A 20,140-nucleotide genomic window follows, 5' to 3' on the forward strand; every position below is an offset into this window, starting at 1 on the left:
CAATTAAAAAAAATATTTTTAAAAAGGTCAAATGAAAAAGGAAGCAAGCATAGTATTATTCTTAGGAGAGCAGAGAGAAATATTTACACAGTCATAAGTAATGTAAACACTGACTAGTGGTTTAAGCAAAGTTGTGATAAAACTGTTAAAAGACTGGGAGGATAGAGTGAGAGAACAGAAGGTGCAGGGTGAGGGCGGCGGGTGGGGGAAGTTTAATGCAAGACAGCAATCTGTGTCTACCATACAGAGAAGTTCACAGGCAATGTGTGAAACCAGTAAGAAAAAACAGTTTGAACATATTATTTGAAATATGGAGGAAATATAGAAAAAACAGCTCAAGGAGTTTATAAGTGGGGGCCACTGGGAAGTGGAGGGAGAAGAATGGGCAGCAAACCCAGTTTTTGTTATAAGCTTTGCGATGTCATTTTATTTTTTTAATATTATTTTTATTTTGGCTGACAGGCGGTGGCACAGTGGATAGAGCGTCGGACTGGGATGTGGAGGACCTAGGTTTGAGACCCTGAGGTTGCCAGGCTTGAGCGCAGGCTCATCTGGTTTGAGCAAAAAGTTCACCAGCTTGGACCCAAGGTCGCTGGCTTGAGCAAGGGGTTACTAGGTCTGCTGTAGCCCCACGGTCAAGGCACATATGAGAAAGCAATCAATGAACAACTAAGGTGTGGCAACAAAAAACTGATGATTGATGCTTCTCATCTCTCTCTGTTCCTGTCTGTCCCTATCTGTCCCTCTCTCTCTCTATCTCTGTAAAAAAAAAAAAAAAATACATATAATTTTTATTTTTACTTCTTTATTGATTGATTTTAGAGAGAGGAAAGGAGAGATGTGGTTCCCAGGAGCCAGCTTCTCTGCTTCCTTCTCCTTGCTGTGCCCATTCCAGCTCCTCCGCCCAGCCCGCACAGCTCCCGCTATGCCCATGTCCACTTCCTTGGTGGAGCTGGGTCAGGCTCCCTGTACCGTTTCATTGGAAATCACTGAGTGGGAAGATGCTTGTAGGCACCGCCTGTGTGAACCATGCTAATGGAGGCCAAAGACACAGGGAAAGGCCTTGGAAGATGACCACTAGTGGGGTGGGAGAGAACATGCCCAGGAACACAAGGCACCAGGCATGTTAGTAAAGAAGCCTCTTTGCAAGGGGATTCTCTGGCTCAGCCACTCCAGCTGATGGCTAGTGGGTCAGAGATGAACCATCTGGACAAGGCCTTCCTGGATTACTGACCTACAGAACTGTGAGCAAAGCAAAGACAGCAATTTTAAGGCACTAAGTAATGCAAGACTTTATCAGTCAGCAATACCTTGCCAAAACATCAGACAAGAAGGAAATTCTTAAAGCTGAGCAGAAAACAAGTAATAAACAATCCAACCAGCCTGACCAAGGTGTGGTGCAGTGGATAGAATGTTGGCCTGGGACACTGAGGACCCAGGTTTGAAACTCTGAGGTTGCTGGCTTGAGTGTGGAATCACAGACATGAACCCATCGTTGCTGGCTTGAGCCCAAAGGTTGCTGGCTTGAGCCCAAGGTCGCTGGCTTGAGCAAGAAGTCATTGTCTCAGTTGGAGGCCCCCAGTCAAGGCACATATCAGAAAGCAATCAATGAACAACTAAGGTGCCACAAGTATGAGTTGATGCTTATCTCTCTCCCTTCCTGTTTGTTCCTCTCTCTCACTTAAAAAGAAAGGATAACTATAATAATAATCATCATCCAATCAGAATGTCAAAGGATGGTGCACAAAAGTCCAAAATGGTCTAATAAGCAAGAATGCAAGTGAGGCCTGACCAGGCAGTGGCGCAGTGGACAAAGCGTTGGACTGGGACACAGAGGAGCCAGGTTTGAAACCCTGAGGTCCCCAGCTTGAGCACAAAGTTGCTGGCTTGAGCGTGGGATCACAGACATGACCCCATGGTTGCTGACTTGAAGCCAAGTCGCTGGCTTGAGAAAGGGGTCACTCACTCTGCTGTAGCCCCCTGGTCAAGACACATGAGAGAAAAACAATCAATGTACTAAGGTGCTGCAACGAAGAATTGCTGCCTCTCATCTCTCTCCCTTCCTGCCTGTCTGTCCCTGTCTGTCCCTCTCTCTGTCAAAAACAAAAATAATGTAAGTGAGAAAGAGGTGGAACATCCATTTACAAAGTTGATAGGCCTTCAATACAATGGGGTTTGATATGGGGAAAAAAGGGATGAGTAAGGTGCAGTGGACAGGAAGACAATACTCAAGGGTCCTGGAAAGGACAAAACCCAGGTACCACATGATTCATTTGTCATTCATATCACTGGTTAAACTCAACAGTCTATTATAGCCAGTTCTGGGTTTTACAGCTGAGGAGAAGATGGAGCATGGAAAAGTGTTCAGAGATGAGTGGAGAGGTCACGTCACGGGAAAGCCCCAAGAGGAGAGGTGCTGTGCCTGGACTGTTCTGCAGACGAGGATTTAAGTCAGACTCAGTGATTAAACCGAAAGAGTTTTCACATTAAACCAACAATCACCAATGGTGACTGCAGGTTAAGATAGAATTGGTTATTCTAGACAGCAGACCAAAGACTGTCTTCTTGAAATGTCTTAAGAAAATATGTGTTTCTATTTAGAAAAGGTAGGTGATTCTGTCTAAAGCTGAGACTGTCAGGGTTTCTTCTAGGAAGACTGATTTTATGACTTAATGACTATTCCCACTATCACCAAGGAGTTTATGACTGTAACAGTAATCACTAAACATTTACTTGCCACACACACTGTGGTAGGCTGCAAGCATCACTTAACCTTTATGACTATCCTGACAATTAGGTATCATCTTTAGTTCACATATAAAGAAACGATGATTAGCAAGATGAGGTAATATACAGTGTGTCCGTAAAGTTATGGTGCACTTTTGACCAGTCACAGGGAAACAACAAAAGACAATAGAAATGTGAAATCTGCACCAAATAAAAGGAAAACTCTCCCAGTTTCATACCTATTCAGTGCAGTGCGATACGGGATCCATTTGCTGCCCTACACATATCCAGACGATAGTGAAGTTCTTGCCACACACGGGTAAGGACATCTGGTGTAACAGAGTGAATAACGTCTTGTGATTCTCTGTTTTAAGTGATTAATGTCGTGGCACTTCGTTATAAACGCGCCGATATTCACGTTGCCCTTGGGTCACAGATTCGAATTTAGCGAGCCACAGAACACACTGAATATTCCTCTGTACCGTCCACATCTTGACTGGCATGGCCGTGGGCTGCTCCACTGTATACACGGTGTTACATCATCATCTGCGCATGCGCACATGCTGCCACATCATCCTACAGAAACTGGGAGGGTTTTCCTTTTATTTGGTTCAAATTGCACATTTCTATCATCTTTTGTTGCTTTCCTGTGACTGGTCAAAAGTGTACCATGACTTTATGGAAACACTGTATGTACAAGATTAATGTCATATAATAAAGAGTACTTTTGGTCTTTGACCCTAGTTCCTGGCATAGAGCAAAAATCCTTAGAATTTCCTATTAAGTCTTTTTTATGCTAATAAGGTGACTCCTGGCTGGCCCCAAGATAACCTCAGGATGGGGATGATTATAAGAAAGACCATCCTTGTGACGTCAGAGTAATAGCACAGTAGGAAGCGATACCGATAAATCTCCCCCAAAACTCAACAAGATCTTCAACCAGAAACAGAAAAACCTATCCTTGGAGCCTCCAGATGTTTCGCAATATACCCAAAGGTATGGTCGAGCGAAAAAGTGGCTAAATATATAATCAAACCCCGAAGGAAATAGGGAATAAGAAATGCTCCGCCTTCCTCACTAAACTAAACAGGGCTGCTTTCACTGGGAACTGAGAATATAGAAACTGAGGCGGGCAAAGGGGGTGAATAGATCCAGGCCGCGGCACAAACGGCCGAACCAGGCTGTGGCACAGAGATCCAGGCTGAGGAAAAACTGTTCCTGTGGCAACCCGGGCAATACAAGCTAACACTCGCGCCAAACCCAGACAAAGAAAGACAAGCGGGGCAGCAATTTTCCCGATCTCTGGGTCGGCACGCGCAGATAGTGAGCGAGAGATTCCTTCCAAAGCCCCGAGGGTGTGCACCCGTGTTGTCCCACAGAGAGGCAGAGTCAGAGGCCTTTGTGTGGGCCGAAAGCGGAATCTCCGGGCTGCCCCAGCGCCCTGGGAAAGCCGCGCACGGGGATGGAGCGAGAGCCAATTCCAATGCCGGAACTTTTCCGTGCGGGTGGGGGTTTCACTCAGGTGAGACTGCTGGCCTGATATCCTGGTCTGCGCGCGCAGATAGTGAGCGAGAGATTCCTCCGACTGCCTCGGCAGTGTCCGCCCGTGTTATCCCACAGAGGGGCAGAGTCAGGGGCCTTTGTGTGGGCCAAAAAGCGGAATCTTGGGCCGCCCCAGGGCCTTGAAAAAGCCGCGCACGGGAACGGAGTGAGAGCCAATTCCAACGCTGGAACTTTTCCGTGCGGGTGGGGGTTTCACTCAGAGTGTGAGACTGCTGGCCTGATATCCTGATCTGCACGTGCAGATAGTGGGCGAGAGATTCGTCCAAGTGCCTCAGCAGTGCGTGCCCGTGTTATCCCACAGAGGGGCAGAGCCAGAGGTCTTTGAGTGGGCGGAAGTCCTGCCTGATTATGCTAGCAGCTCTGACTCAGCCTTACCCAGAGCCCTGTGCTGAGTGGGAATAGAGTGGGGAATTGCCAGCTCTTTGAGTCTCTTACTCTCCAGGCAGAGGCAGCAGCAACCCCATAGCTGGATTATCAGGCTACTAATTCAGGAAGGAAAGACTAGGAGAAAGGCTCCAGGAACACGGACTCTCTCACTGGTGGAGCCTATAAATCGGTGTTTCCCAACGTGGAGCCCACGCCCCACAGGGGGGCAATTCGATAGTTAAGGGGGGCAATTTGAAAATGGACTCGAAACGACTTTAAATCTTTCGCCCCGGGCCATTTAAATGCAATGCTAGATATCGGTGCCAAATTTAACAAAAAATGCAATTCTTAAATAATTGCGGTAAATAATTATTAAGTATAATTTCGTTTGACGGGACCAAAATATCAACTGGGTGATTGGCGTCGTCAAGTAAACTTCGTCCTGGGTTCGGAGCATGCCGTCTGCCACGGGGAACCCCGGACGTTTTAAAAACTCACTAAACAACGCAGTTATTCTCACCTAATTGGCCCATCGCAACTTCTGTAGTGTTTCATATCATTCAGTTGGTGTTAATTTGAAATAAGTGTCAGTCAAAACTGTTGTAAAAGCTCGTTGATTTAATAAATATACATATATATATATTGTATAGATATAATTGGTAAGTATTTGATTTTATTTTTATCAATATTAAACCTTTATTAAGTACTTCTTGCATCGGGGCTAGAAAGCACTAATATTTTATAAATACTATTGGGGCTATAATAGTGCATGCGCGACAATTTTAATTTTAGAAGCATAACTTTCCAGAAAATTTTGTCAAGTGGAAAAAATATAGATACCTTTTGATTTGCGGTGGTAGTGTAGTAAATGTGTTATATACATTTAAATAAATATGAATTTTTAGTATACGTTTACTCTATGTCACATTGAATATATTTTAACACATATTTTAATATTAGTTTTTAATTGATCTTATTTTTATTTCTTATAGCCCATAGTAAAATGAGTGGTGCAAGCAAGAAAAAAACTCGTCACTATTCGGAGGAATATTTAAAATTTGGGTTCATACCCGCTGTTCACGATGAGCGGATTCCCTTTTGTCTTTTATGCCAGCAATGCTTGACCAATGAATCAATGAAACGAGGTCGTCTTGAGGCGCATTTGAAGGCGAAACATAGTGCTCATATTAATTCAGATTTGAGTTACTTTAAAACTTTAAAGAAATATTTTGAAAAAAGAACAACATTAAAGTCTCTATTTACTGCTCATACTTCAACTAATAATCGTGTTCTTGAGGCTAGTTATCAAATTTCTTTATTCATCGCTAAAACTGGAGAAAATCACACAATAGGAAAGAATTTAATAAAACCGTCAATATCAGCATTTCTTAAAACGGTTCTTGAAAAAGATGACAAAGATGTAAAAGCTATGCCACTCACTGACAATACTGTTAGCAGAAGAATAGACGAAATGAGTGAGGATATTGAAAAAACAACTTATTGAAAAGCTAAAAACAAGAAAATTCTCCTTGCAAATGGATGAATCAACTTTGAGAGACAGTGAGGCAGTATTGATAACTTACGTAGGATATATTGATAAAGGACAATTTGCTGAAGAAATGTTGTTCTGTAAAAGATTAAAAAGCACCACTACCTCCAAAGATATATATAATAAGCTAAAAAACTACTTAGATGTCAATGATATACCAATGAAAAATATAACATCTTGTGCTGCAGATGGTGCTCCCAATATGATGGGCAAGAAAAATGGCTGCTTAAAATTGATGAAAGATGCAAATCCAGAAATGATTCTTGTGCATTGTGTTATTCATAGGGAAAACTTGGTAGCTAAAAACATCTCGCCTGTTCTGAATGAAGTATTACATACAGTAATAAAGTGTGTTAATGCTATTAAAGCTAGTGCCAAATGTGAGCATCTTTTCAAGCTATTTTGTGAAGAACAAAATGAAGACCATGTGAGACTTTTATTACTTCATACTGAAGTAAGATGGCTATCTAAAGGAAACTGTCTGAAAAGATTTATGGAACCGTTTGATACTCTTAGTGATTTTTTAAGCGACAAACCTGAAATGAAGTATCTGTTAACAATAGATGGTTAAGCATTTGTGAGTTATTTGGCCGATATCTTTGAAAAACTAAATATATTAAATAAGCAACTTCAAGGAACAAATAAAACTCTTGTCAATGCAAAAGCAAAGATATTTGGTTTCATTACCAATATTGAGTTATGTCAGAAACATATTAACAACAAAAACTTTAAACAGTTTCATTGGCTCCAAAAACGTGAAGTAACTGATACCGCTTTACTTGTTATTGTCAATCATTTGAATATTCTATCGGCTGATTTAAAAGAAAGATTTTCTGATTTAAAACAAATTGATTTCCCAACATAGATGATGCAGCCAATGTTAGTGGATTTGTCTGATATATCAAATATGCAGTATCAAGAAGAACTCGCAGAATTGCAAAATGATGAGTCGGTTAAAGCTTTATTTAATATCAAAGGAGCGATGGCATGGCTTTGTGAGGAAACAGAAATCAAATACCCAAATTCAATCAAATGTGCAAGAAAACTATTGCTACCGTTTCCATCTTCATTTTTAGCTGAATGTGGATTTAGTGCTGTAAATGATTTACTGGTAAAAAAAAGAAATCGGCTGGATATAACACAACGTGGAGACTTGAGACTAAAGCTAACCAAATTGGAACCTAATATAAAATCTCTGTGCAGCAAGCATCAAGCGCAAGGATCACACTAAATTAAAATAATAAATTAATATAGAAATATCTGTATTAAAGTTATTTGGAATTCAAATTTCTGTTTTTCATTATAGGTTTTGAAATTTTACTTACTGTGTTTTGTTAACAATTTCATAGTGATTTCTTCCTAGAACCTATCATTTATGTTTATTAAGTGAACAAATCAATTTTTTAATGTTAAAAATTATGTATGTTACATAGGGGGGGACATAAAAATTTTAGAAAGGTTAAGGTGGGGCATGGCACAAAAAAGGTTGGGAAACACTGCTATAAATGCTAATGAGCCTCGACTGCTAACGAGACTGAAGCACAATACACGACATCGTCATAGAGACTTATTAACTGCAAACCTCTACCTGAGCGTGCCAAAGGGGCAGAACCCGAGGTACAGAGTCACCGACCAGGAAGAGGAAGAGAAAAGAAAAAGCAAAAAGATAACCTCTCAAAATCAAGAATAATACACAGACTTTATAGCCTATCCCATTTTATTATATTTGTTCGTTTGTTTCTCTTATCTTCATTCTTGATATTTTTTATTCCTCCTCCAATTTGGTCATTTAAATCTCTGCCGGTCTTACTCTTTCCTCTCCTTGAACTACACTACCCATAAGTGTTACATCTCCCATTATCTTTTCTTTCCTCTTCCTTTCTCTCTATGAGGGCTGCACTTCAAAACCCTTAACTCTCTCTCTCTCCTCTTTTTTCTTTTTTCTACTTTTAGTGGTTTCCCCTTTTTTCTCTCTCTCTTTCTTTTCTCCCTCTATATTAGTTTCTTCCTTTCTCCTTTAAGTCTCCTCTCATTCAAACCTCAATAATGAACAGTATCTTATCTGGGACTCAAACTTATGTTTGTGGCATTTTGGGGTTTTTTTACTTCACCTTTTTGACACACTAGCAGTGCTCCCATCCCTGGCTCTCCATTTTATCTCGTTCTTTTTCCACTAAATACAATAGTAATTTTTTAATTTGTCCCCCCATTTTCCTGTTTCCCTCTTATTCCTCTCATTATAACTCTTAGTCAACCAACACCTAAAAGCAAATCATTTCATTTTTGACCCAATTTTTTTTCTTATTTGCTTTTTGTGGGTCCATACGCCCATTTTTTTCTTTTCTTTTTTTTTGCCCCTTTATTACTTCTCCCCAATTCAGGCCCTCCATTACAGGCATTGTTTGTTCTATTTAGTACAATATAATTCACAGTTCACCACAAGATTTTCTCAAGAAAGAGGGGAGAGGAGAGGAGAGAAAAAAAAGGAGGGGGGGGAAATATTATAATTTCCTTTTTCTTTTTTTTTTTAATTTTTATTTTATTTTTCTTTATTTCATTATTAATTTTTTTTAAAAAAACAACTTTTTATTTTTTTAACTTTTTATTCTTTATTAAATCTCATCAATACTATCAACAAAACCACCCTCAGATGCCATTAAGGAAGAGAAAATCGAATATCATGGATACAAAAGAGAGGTAACACAGCTAGATGAGGAAAAATCTATGGAAAAAAAATTTAATATATTGGAAACCTTGGAGCTAAATGACAGAGAATTTAAGATAGAAATCCTAAAACTCCTCCGAGATATACAAGAAAACACAGAAAGGCAATTTAGGGAGCTCAGAAAACAACTCAACGAACTCAAAGAATATATTTCCAAGGAAATTGAAACTATAAAAACAAATCAAACAGAGATGAAAAACTGAATTCACGAGCTGAAAAACGAGGTAACAAGCTTAGCTAATAGAACAGGCCAGATAGAAGAGAGGATTAGTGAAACAGAAGACAAGCAACTTGAGGCACAACAGAGAGAAGAAGAAAGAGACTCAAAAATGAAAAAAAAATGAGATAGCCCTACAAGAATTATCTGACTCCATCAAAAGGAATAACATAAGAATAATAGGTATATCAGAGGGAGAAGAGAGAGAAAATGGAATGGAGAACATACTCAAACAAATAATAGATGAGAACTTCCCAAGCCTGTGGAAAGAACTAAAGCCTCAAATTCAAGAAGCAAACAGAACTCCGAGTTTTCTTAACCCCAACAAACCTACTCCAAGGCATATCATAATAAAATTGGGACAAACCAATGGCAAAGAAAAAATTCTCAAGGCAGCCAGGGAAAAGAAGAATACAACATATAAAGGAAAGCCCATTAGATTATCATCAGATTTCTCAGCAGAAACTCTACAAGCTAAAAGAGAGTGGACCCCAATATTTAAAGTCCTGAAAGAGAGGAACTTCCAGCCACGAATACTATATCCATCAAAGCTATCCTTTAAATATGAAGGAGAAATAAAAACATTCACAGATACAGAAAAGATGAGGGAATTTATCATCAAAAAACCCCTACTACAGGAATTACTAAAGGAGGTTCTCCAATCAGATACAAAGAACAAAAAAAAACCAACAAAGCCACAAGTAAAAGTTCCAAGAAGAACACAATAAAACCAAATTTAAACTGTGACAACAACAAAAAGAAAGGGGGGGAGAGGACGGAGATTAACAGTAGCAAAGGACGATGGAGTGCAAAAGTACTCACAAAATAGTGTGCTACAATGAACAGGGTAGGAACCCTTTTCATTACCTAAAGGTAACCACCATTGAAAAAACCACCACAGAAGCACATGAGATAAAAAAGATAGCAACAGTGGAAAGATGTATGGAATACAACCAAATAAAAACAAAAGATAGAAAAACGAAAGAGAAGGATCAAACAAGACACAAAACTAACAGAAAGCAATATATAAAATGGCAATAGGGAACTCACAAGTGACAATAATTACACTAAATGTAAATGGATTAAACTCACCAATAAAACAGCACAGAGTAGCAGAATGGATTAAAAAAGAAAATCCAACTGTATGCTGCCTACAGGAAACTCATCTAAGTAACAAGGATAAAAACAAATTCAAAGTGAAAGGCTGGAAAACAATACTCCAAGCAAATAACATCCAAAAAAAAGCAGGCGTAGCAATACTCATATCGGATAATGCTGACTACAAGACAGAAAAAGTACTCAGAGACAAAAATGGCCATTTCATAATGGCTAAGGGGACACTGAATCAAGAAGACATAACAATTCTTAATATATATGCACCAAACCAAGGAGCACCAAAATATATAAGACAGCTACTTATTGACCTTAAAACAAAAACTGACAAAAATACAATCATACTTGGAGACCTCAATACACCGCTGACGGCTCTAGATTGGTCATCCAAACAGAGAATCAACAAAGATATAGTGGCCTTAAACAAAACACTAGAGCACCTGGATATGATAGACATCTATGGACATTTCATTGCAAAGTGACTGAGTATACATTTTTCTCCAGTGTACATGGATCATTCTCAAGAATTGACCATATGTTGGGCCACAAAAACAACATCAGCAAATTCAGAAAAATTGAAGTTGTACCAAGCATATTTTCTGATCATAAAGCCTTGAAACTAGAATTCAACTGCAAAAAAGAGGAAAAAAATCCTACAAAAATGTGGAAACTAAACAACATACTTTTAAAAAATGAATGGGTCAAAGAAGAAATAAATGCAGAGATCAAAAGATATATACAGACTAATGAAAATGACAATACGACATATCAGAATCTATGGGATGCAGCAAAAGCAGTGATAAGAGGGAAGTTCATATCACTTCAGGCATATATGAACAAACAAGAGAGAGCCCAAGTGAACCACTTAACTTCACACCTTAAGGAACTAGAAAAAGAAGAACAAAGACAACCCAAAACCAGCCGAAGAAAGGAGATAATAAAAATCAGAGCAGAAATAAATGAAATAGAGAACAGAAAAACTATAGAAAAAATTAATAGAACAAGGAGCTGGTTCTTTGAAAAGATCAACAAAATTGACAAACCCTTGGCAAGACTTACCAAGGAAAAAAGAGAAAGAACTCATATAAACAAAATCCAAAATGAAAGAGGAGAAATCACCACAGACACCGTAGATATACAAAGAATTATTGTAGAATACTATGAAAAACTTTATGCCACTAAATTCAACAACCTAGAAGAAATGGATAAATTCCTAGAACAACACAACCTTCCTAGACTGAGTCAATAAGAAGCAGAAAGCCTAAACAGGCCTATTAGTAGAGAAGAAATAGAAAAAACCATTAAAAACCTCCCCAAAAATAAAAGTCCAGGCCCTGATGGCTATACCAGTGAATTTTATCAAACATTCCAAGAAGACTTGGTTCCTATTCTACTGAAAGTCTTCCAAAAAATTGAAGAAGAAGCAATACTTCCAAACCCATTTTATGAGGCCAACATAACCCTCATACCAAAACCAGGCAAGGATGGCACAAAAAAAGAAAACTACAGACCAATATCTCTAATGAATACAGATGCTAAAATACTAAACAAAATATTAGCAAATCGAATACAACAACATATTAAAAAGATAATACATCATGATCAAGTGGGAGTTATCCCAGAATCTCAAGGATGGTTCAACATACGTAAAACGGTTAACGTAATACACCATATCAACAAAACAAAGAACAAAAACCACATGATCTAATCAATAGACGCAGAAAAGGCTTTCAATAAAATACAACACAATTTTATGTTTAAGACTCTCAACAAAATGGGTATAGAAGGAAAATATCTCAACATGATAAAGGCCATATATGATAAACCATCAGCTAACATCATATTAAATGGCACTAAACTGAAGGCTTTCCCCCTTAAATCAGGAACAAGACAGGGTTGTCCACTCTCTCCACTCTTATTTAATGTGGTACTAGAGGTTCTAGCCAGAGCAATCAGACAAGACAAAGAAATAAAAGGCATCCATATCGGAAAAGAAGAAGTAAAGGTATCACTTTTTGCAGATTATAGGATCCTATACATCGAAAACCCCAAAGAATCCACAAAAAGACTACTAGAAACAATAAGCCAATACAGTAAGGTCGCAGGATACAAAATTAACATACAGAAGTCAATAGCCTTTCTATATGCCAACAATGAAACATTTGAGAACGAACTCAAAAGAACAATCCTCTTCACAATTGCAACAAAAAAAATAAAATACTCAGGAATAAACATAACAAAGAATGTAAAGAACTTATATAATGAAAACTATAAACTATTGTTAAGGGAAATCGAAAAAGATATAATGAGATGGAAGAATATTCCTTGTTCTTGGTTAGGAAGAATAAATATAATCAAGATGGCCATATTACCCGAAGCAATATACAAATTTAATGCAATTCCCATCAAAATTCCAATGACATTTTTTAAAGAAATGGAGCAAAAAATCATCAGATTTATATGGAACTATAAAAAACCCCGAATGGCCAAAGCAATCCTAAAGAAAAAGAATGAAACTGGGGGCATTACAATACCTGACTTCAAACTATATTATAGGGCCAGGACAATCAAAACAGCATGGTATTGGCAGAAAAATAGACACTCAGACCAATGGAACAGAATAGAAAACCCAGAAATAAAGCCACATATATATAGTCAAATAATTTTTGATAAAGGGGCCAAGAACACACAACAGAGAAAAGAAAGCCTCTTCAATAAATGGTGCTGGGCCTGACCTGTGGTGGCGCAGTGGATAAAGCCTCGACCTGGAAATGCTGAGGTCGCCGGTTCCAAACCCTGGGCTTGCCTGGTCAATGCACATATGGGAGTTGATGCTTCCAGCTCCTCCTCCCTTCTCTCTCTCTGTCTCTCCTCTCTCTCTCTCTCTGTCTCTCCCTCTCCTCTATAAAAAAAAACTCATAAAAAAAAAAAAGCAAAAAAAAAAAAAAAAACTCATAAAAAAAAAAAATGGTGCTGGGAAAACTGTAAAGCCACATGCAAAAGAATAAAACTGGACTACAGTCTGTCCCCCTGTACTAAAATTAACTCAAAATGGATCAAAGATCTAAACATAAGACCTGAAACAATAAAGTACATAGAAGAAGACATAGGTACTAAACTCATGGACCTGGGTTTTAAAGAGCATTTTATGAATTTGACTCCAAAGGCAAGAGAAGTGAAGGCAAAAATTAATGAATGGGACTACATCAGACTAAGAAGTTTTTGCTCAGCAAGAGAAACTGATAACAAAATAAACAGACAGCCAACTAAATAGGAAATGATATTTTCAAACAACAGCTCAGATAAGGGCCTAATATCCAAAATATACAAAGAACTCATAAAACTCAACAACAAACAAACAAACAATCCAATAAGAAAATGGGAAGAGGACATGAACAGACACTTCTCCCAGGAAGAAATACAAATGGCCAACAGATATATGAAAAGATGCTCATCTTCGTTAGTTATTAGAGAAATGCAAATCAAAACTACAATGAGATACCACCTCACACCTGTTAGATTAGCTATTATTAACAAGACAGGTAATAGCAAATGTTAGAGAGGCTGTGGAGAAAAAGGAACCCTCATTCACTGTTGGTGGGAATGTAAAGTAGTACAACCATTATGGAAGAAAGTATGGTGGTTCCTCAAAAAACTGAAAATAGAACTACCTTATGACCCAGCAATCCCTCTACTGGGTATATACCCCAAAAACTCAGAAACATTGATACGTAAAGACACATGCAGCCCCATGTTCATTGCAGCATTGTTCACAGTGGCCAGGACATGGAAACAACCAAAAAGCCCATCAATAGATGACTGGATAAAGAAGATGTGGCACATATACACTATGGAATACTACTCAGCCATAAGAAATGATGACATCGGATCATTTACAGCAAAATGGTGGGATCTTGATAACATTATACGAAGTGAAATAAGTAAATCAGAAAAAACCAGGAACTGCATTATTCCATACGTAGGTGGGACATGAAAGTGAGACTAAGAGACATTGATAAGAGTGTGGTGGTTATGGGGGAAGAGGGGAGAGGGAGAGGGAAAGGGGGAGGGGGAGGGGCACAAAGAAAACTAGATAGAAGGTGACAGAGGACAATCTGACTTTGGGTGATGGGTATGCAACATAAGTGAACGACAAGATAACCTGGAGTTGTTATCTTTGAATATAAGTATCCTGATTTATTGATATCGCCCCATTAAAAATAAAATTATTAAAAAAATAAAAATAAAAAGACACAACAACCACGGATGGAAAAAAAAAAAAGAAAGACCATCCTTGTAAGGCAGGGGTGGGGAACCTATGGCTCGTGAGCCAGATGTGGCTCTTTTGATGGCTGCATCTGGCTCACAGACAAATCTTTAATAAAAAAAATAATAACATTATAAATATAAAACATTCTCATGTACAACAATCCATTCATTTCCTACTGCTCATGTTCATGGTTGAGGGTGGCTGGAGCCAATCACAGTTGTCTTCCGGGACACCAAATTTTTATTGGATAATGCGTAACATACACGGGTCGTTGTGAGGTCAGGAAGTAAACTTCCCTCCTTTAATCAAGTAGTCAGCTAGCTAATTGCAGAAACACTTTTGAAAATTGATTAAACGGTCAAATATAAAGCAGCACTTCGACACACGCCATATTACATTTGCATCGAAATATCCAGTGGGGAACAGCAGGAAGAAAGCATGTCAAGAGCTACTGTGTGGAGTGCAAGCTAGTCAGCAGCAACTCCGTGTTTGGACCCAACAAGGTGACTAGAATTCGGCTAGCTTTGCTGGTGCTTTAGCAATTGTGAGAAAGAAAGCCATTCACAGATAGGGAGTATGCCAAAACACTCATGCTTGATGTTGCCAATGAACTTTTTGAGGACTTTTCGGATAAAGACAAGATAATCAAGCGAATAAAAGACATGCCTCTGTTGGCAAGAACTTCATGATCGTACCATCATGATAGCAAATCAAATTGAGGCAACACAAGTGAGGGACATAAATGCAGCACCATTCTTTTCTCTCACTTTGGATGAGTCAACAGACGTAAGCCATTTACCCCAGTTCAGCGTGACTGCAAGGTATGCTGTTGGTGACATACTACGTGAGGAAAGTCTTGCTGGTTTGCCTATGAAAGAGACAACAAGAGGGGAGGATTTATTCAAGTCTTTCACTGAGTTTGTTAAAGAAAAAAATCTACCGATGGATAAACTTATTTCGGTGTGTGCTGATGGTGCTCCGTGCATGGTGGGGAAAAACAGAGGATGCGTAGCGCTTCTTCGTGAACATAAAAAGAGACCCATCCTAAGTTTTCACTGCATCCTATGTCAGGAGGCACTTTGTGCTCAGATGTATGGCAAGCAGCTTGGTGAGGTGATGTTGCTGGTCATTCGGGTGATCAACTTTATTGTTGCCGAGCTTTAAATGATTGCCAGTTTAAAACAGTGCTGGATTAAGTTGGGAATAATTATCCTGGTCTGCTTCTGCATAGCAATGTGCGTTGGTTGTCAAGAGGGAAAGTGCTGTCTGACCAGGCGGTGGAGCAATGGATAGAGCGTCAGACTGGGATGCGGAAGGACCCAGATTTGAGACCCTGAGGTCACCAGGCTTGAGCGGAGGCTCATCTGGTTTGAGCAAAAAGTTCACCAGCTTGGACCCAAGATCGCTGGCTTGAGCAAGGGGTTACTCGGTCTGCTATAGCCCCACAGTCAAGGCACATATGAGAAAGCAATCAATGAACAACTAAGGTGTTGCAACGAAAAACTGATGATTGATGCTTCTCATCTCTCTCTGTTCCTGTCTGTCCCTATTTATCCCTCTCTCTCTCTCTCTGTCCTTGTTAAAAAAAAAAAAAAAAAAAAGGGGGAAGGTGCTCAGCCATTTTGTGGCTTGTCTGAGCAAAATCCAGACTTTTCTTGAAATGAAAAACGTCGAGCATCCTGAGTTAGTTAACACTCAATGGCTCCTGAAGTTCTACTATCTCGTGGACATGACTGAACATCTGAACCAGCTCAATGTGAAAATGCAAGGCGTTGGAAATACAGTCTTATCCCTTCAACAAGCAGTGTTTGCATTTGAAAACAAGCTGGAACTCTTCACCTCCGACATTGAAACAGGTCCTTTACTACACTTTGAAAAACTGGGAGAGTTTAAAGATGCATGCATAGCAAGTGACCCTCCCGGCTCAACATCTTGATCTCCAGCAGCTAGCGGGCTTCACATCTAATCTCCTACAGTCATTCAAAGCGCGCTTTGGAGAATTTCGTGAGCGCGCTTGTCTTTTTAAGTTCATCACCCATCCACACGAGTGTGCAGTGGACAGCGCCAACCTGAGTTACATCCCCGGTGTCCCTGTCAGAGATTTTGAGCTACAAGCTGCTGACCTGAAGGCCTCAGACATGTGGGTGAATAAGTTCAAGTCACTGAATGAAGATTTGAAAAGACTTGCATGACAGCAAGCAGAGTTGGCGAGCAAACACAAATGGGGAGAAATGAAAAAACTTCAACCCGTGGGCCAGCTGATTGTCAAAACTTGGAATACGCTTCCCGTCACATACCACTCACTGCAGCATGTGAATATTGTTATACGGACAATGTTTGGCTCTACGTATGCATGTGAGCAGTCTTTCTCACATCTAAAGAACATTAACACCAACCTACGGTCACGTTTAATGGATGGAAGTCTCAACGCCTGCATGAAACTTAACCTCACCACGTACCAACCAGACTACAAAGCCATCAGCAAAACCATGCAGCACCAGAAGTCGCAATAATGGTAAGAAGTACTTTATTCACCATTGGTTAGCAACAGCATAACAACGTTATTAAAAAGAATTCAGAGACTTATTGTACTTTAAAAGTGTTGGTCTTACATAAAATGCACACATTTACTTGTATTTAGTGTTAAACATATTGTATGGCTCTCACGGAATTACATTTTAAAGTATGTGGCGTTCATGGCTCTCTCAGCCAAAAAGGTTCCTGACCCCTGTTGTAAGGGTTGGAACTTGGACCCAAATATCTGGAGAGAGAAGGGGAAGCTGAAGATTTGAATTCAATCACATGGCCAATGCTTCAATCAATCATGGTTACATAATAAAACCCCAATAAAAACACTGGCCATCAAAGCCCAAAGGAGCTGCCTGGTTGACAAACACAAGTGCCTGGTTGGTGATGTGCTGTGACTCCAAGAAAAGGGGCATGGAAACTCTGCACTTCCCCAAGCCCTATTTGTATGTGTATCCTTTATAATAAAGTGTAATTCTATTAGTTGTTTTAGTGAATTACTGAACTTGAGATAGGTCATGGGAATCCCCAAATTTGCAGCAGGCTGGTAGGAAGTGTTCCAGAGATACCATTGTGGCTGCCCTCTGAGTTGGGGGCAGTCTTGTAGAGAACTGACTCCTTAAGTTGCAGTATCTGACACTGCATCCAGGTGGTTAGGGTCAGAACTGAATCCACCTACTCAGCTGGTGTGAGCCCAGTTGGGGTTGAAACAGAACAGTTACATTTTAGCTTTCATAGTAACTTACAAAGAATGAAAAATTATTATCAGCTTGACAACTGGTAAGTCCATTTAAGGAACTGAATTACTATATCACTGCTATCAGACATAGTGGTTAACACAAATATCAGTGTGGGGGCAGCTATGCCACAGTGCGTCATATGGGCTGCAAGGTATTAAGCAATATAAAGAGATCTAGGATCTAGAGTTAAAACCACCTCCAGCACATTTGAAGTATTGTTCCTTTTTCTACATCCCTCATTGAGTGCTTAAGCTTGTAAACAATTTTTAAATAACAGTTAAAGACAGATATAGGGACATGGTTCTACTATAAAACTTTAAAAACCTATCTTCAAACTTTAGATACAGAAGAGTTTCATTGTTGTTTCCTATATGCTTGAGAGAAACTGCAGGACATAATATAATTTACATACATCCTGGTGATGCCTTTTGGAAATCCCTTCTAGGTTCATGAGTTGAAATAAAACCTTATGGAGCTATTATGTAAACTATTATAAAAAATATAGTAGTATCGCCTGGATTCAACGAGTTACTGTTTATTTTTCTGTGTTGCTGCTCTTCAAGTTCTCTTGTTGGCAGAGAACATGTGTAACATACTCTTCTGACCACAAAAATATTAATAAGAATTTGTTTTTGAATGCTGAAAGTTGACCTGTGGTGGCGCAGTGGATAATGAGTCGACCTGGAACACTGAGGTTGCCAGTTCAAAACCGTGGGTTTGCCAGGTCAAGGCACATACAGGAAGCAAATACTATTAATGCTGACAGTTTTAGACTCATCTGTTTTACGCACATCTGTCTTACCTGGCCTGTTAGTGGCGGCCATAATGAACACCTGCCGACGGGTTTCCAGACCATCCATCTCTGTAAGTAGCTGATTCACCACTCGCACACTTGCACCTGTCTAAGAAGAAATAAACGTAGCTCTATCAGTCCCCAGGAAAAAGAAAATATGTTGCCTGGCCTGTGGTGGTGCAGTGGATAAAGCATTGACTTGGAATGTTGAGGTCGCTGATTCAAAATCCCGGGCTTGCCCGGTCAAGGCACATACACAAGAAGCAACTACTGTGAGTTGATGCTTCCCACTCCTTCTCCCTTTCCCTCTCTCTCTCTCCTCTCTCTTAAATCAGTAAGTGAAATCTTAAAAAAAAAAAGAAAAAGAAAAGACATGACAATGAGTACTTCCTGCCAGTCACTTCTGCATAGCCAAGCACTATACAATACATGTTTTCATCCTCTTGTTTTCCCAGCAAGCCTATTACTGAAATAGGAAAGTGAGGCTGAGAGAGGTTATTGAGTTGTCTACGGTGTCACAGCTGGATAAGGGTAAAGATGAAACTGAAAGTCAGATCTATCTGATCTCAAGTTCTATGCCTCTGAGTTATTAAAAGATCTAGAAGTGACAACGCATTTTCCTTTGGACAAATGTAGTCAGCTTATGAATGCCAGATCAGACTCACTGTGCTATCAAATGTCCCATCTGGGACACAGACTCTTTTCCTCTTTTCCTGGAAGCATACAGTACAAAGTACAACTATCTCAGGGCAACATCTCAGAGCAAGGTTCAGGGAGCTGGTTAATAAAGGGATAAGTCACTTAGACATAGAGAATTTTAAATGCACAATGGAAGAGGACATGAGAAAAGTGGTTCTGAGTTTCTTTCTGTCATTAACTGCCTTTCTTCAACCTAAATTTTATGTACAGAGGTGGTAATGAATTTAACTCACTTATTTAGAAAACTGTTGCATTTTATTGTCACTGCTTGGAGAGACAACACTAATAGTAAAAAGATTAATAGAATTATAATCTAGATTGAGTAAAAATAAAAATGGAACACTGTCCTACCTAAGCAAGACAAAAACTTCAGAATCAATACATGAAAAGGTGGACAAACTTTACTATACTAAAATTATAACAGCCCTACTGATGGCTCAGTGTATAAAGTGCTGTCCCGGTGCACTGAGGTCACAGGTTCAATCCCTGGTTCAATGAGAAGCAATCAATGCACACACAACTAAATGAAACAACCCTGTGGAACGAGTTGATGCTTCTCTCTCTCTCTCTCATCTTCTCTCTCCCATTCCTCTCTTTCTCTCCCAATCAATAGAAAAGATTATTTTAAATTTAGAAAAATACATAAAATTATAACATTGTATATAATAAAAAAAGTAAAGTGGTGAGTCTTGGTAAAGTAGTACCAACACACATGATTGAACAATGAACTAAAAGTTCCTATAAAACAATAAAAAAAAATAGCCGTGGCCGGCTGGCTCAGTGGTAGAGCGTCGGCCTGGCGTGCAGAAGTCCCAGGTTCGATTCCCAGCCAGGGCACACAGGAGAAGCGCC

General features: G+C 39.4%; 1 protein-coding gene across 4 annotated transcripts in view; it reads right to left on the reverse strand.

The window, feature by feature from the left end:
* Positions 1 to 20,140, reverse strand: part of NVL (nuclear VCP like) — an 88,205-nt gene that overhangs the window by 28,176 nt on the left and 39,889 nt on the right. For all 4 annotated transcript variants that reach the window (XM_066380941.1, XM_066380932.1, XM_066380927.1 and 1 more), the window contains one exon: positions 18,599 to 18,698. In XM_066380941.1, the coding sequence (XP_066237038.1) occupies positions 18,599 to 18,698 (100 nt within the window). The remainder of the gene's footprint in view (positions 1 to 18,598; positions 18,699 to 20,140) is intronic.

The sequence above is a fragment of the Saccopteryx leptura genome, chromosome 1 (assembly GCF_036850995.1).
Source record: "Saccopteryx leptura isolate mSacLep1 chromosome 1, mSacLep1_pri_phased_curated, whole genome shotgun sequence".
Taxonomy (NCBI): Eukaryota; Metazoa; Chordata; class Mammalia; order Chiroptera; family Emballonuridae; genus Saccopteryx; species Saccopteryx leptura.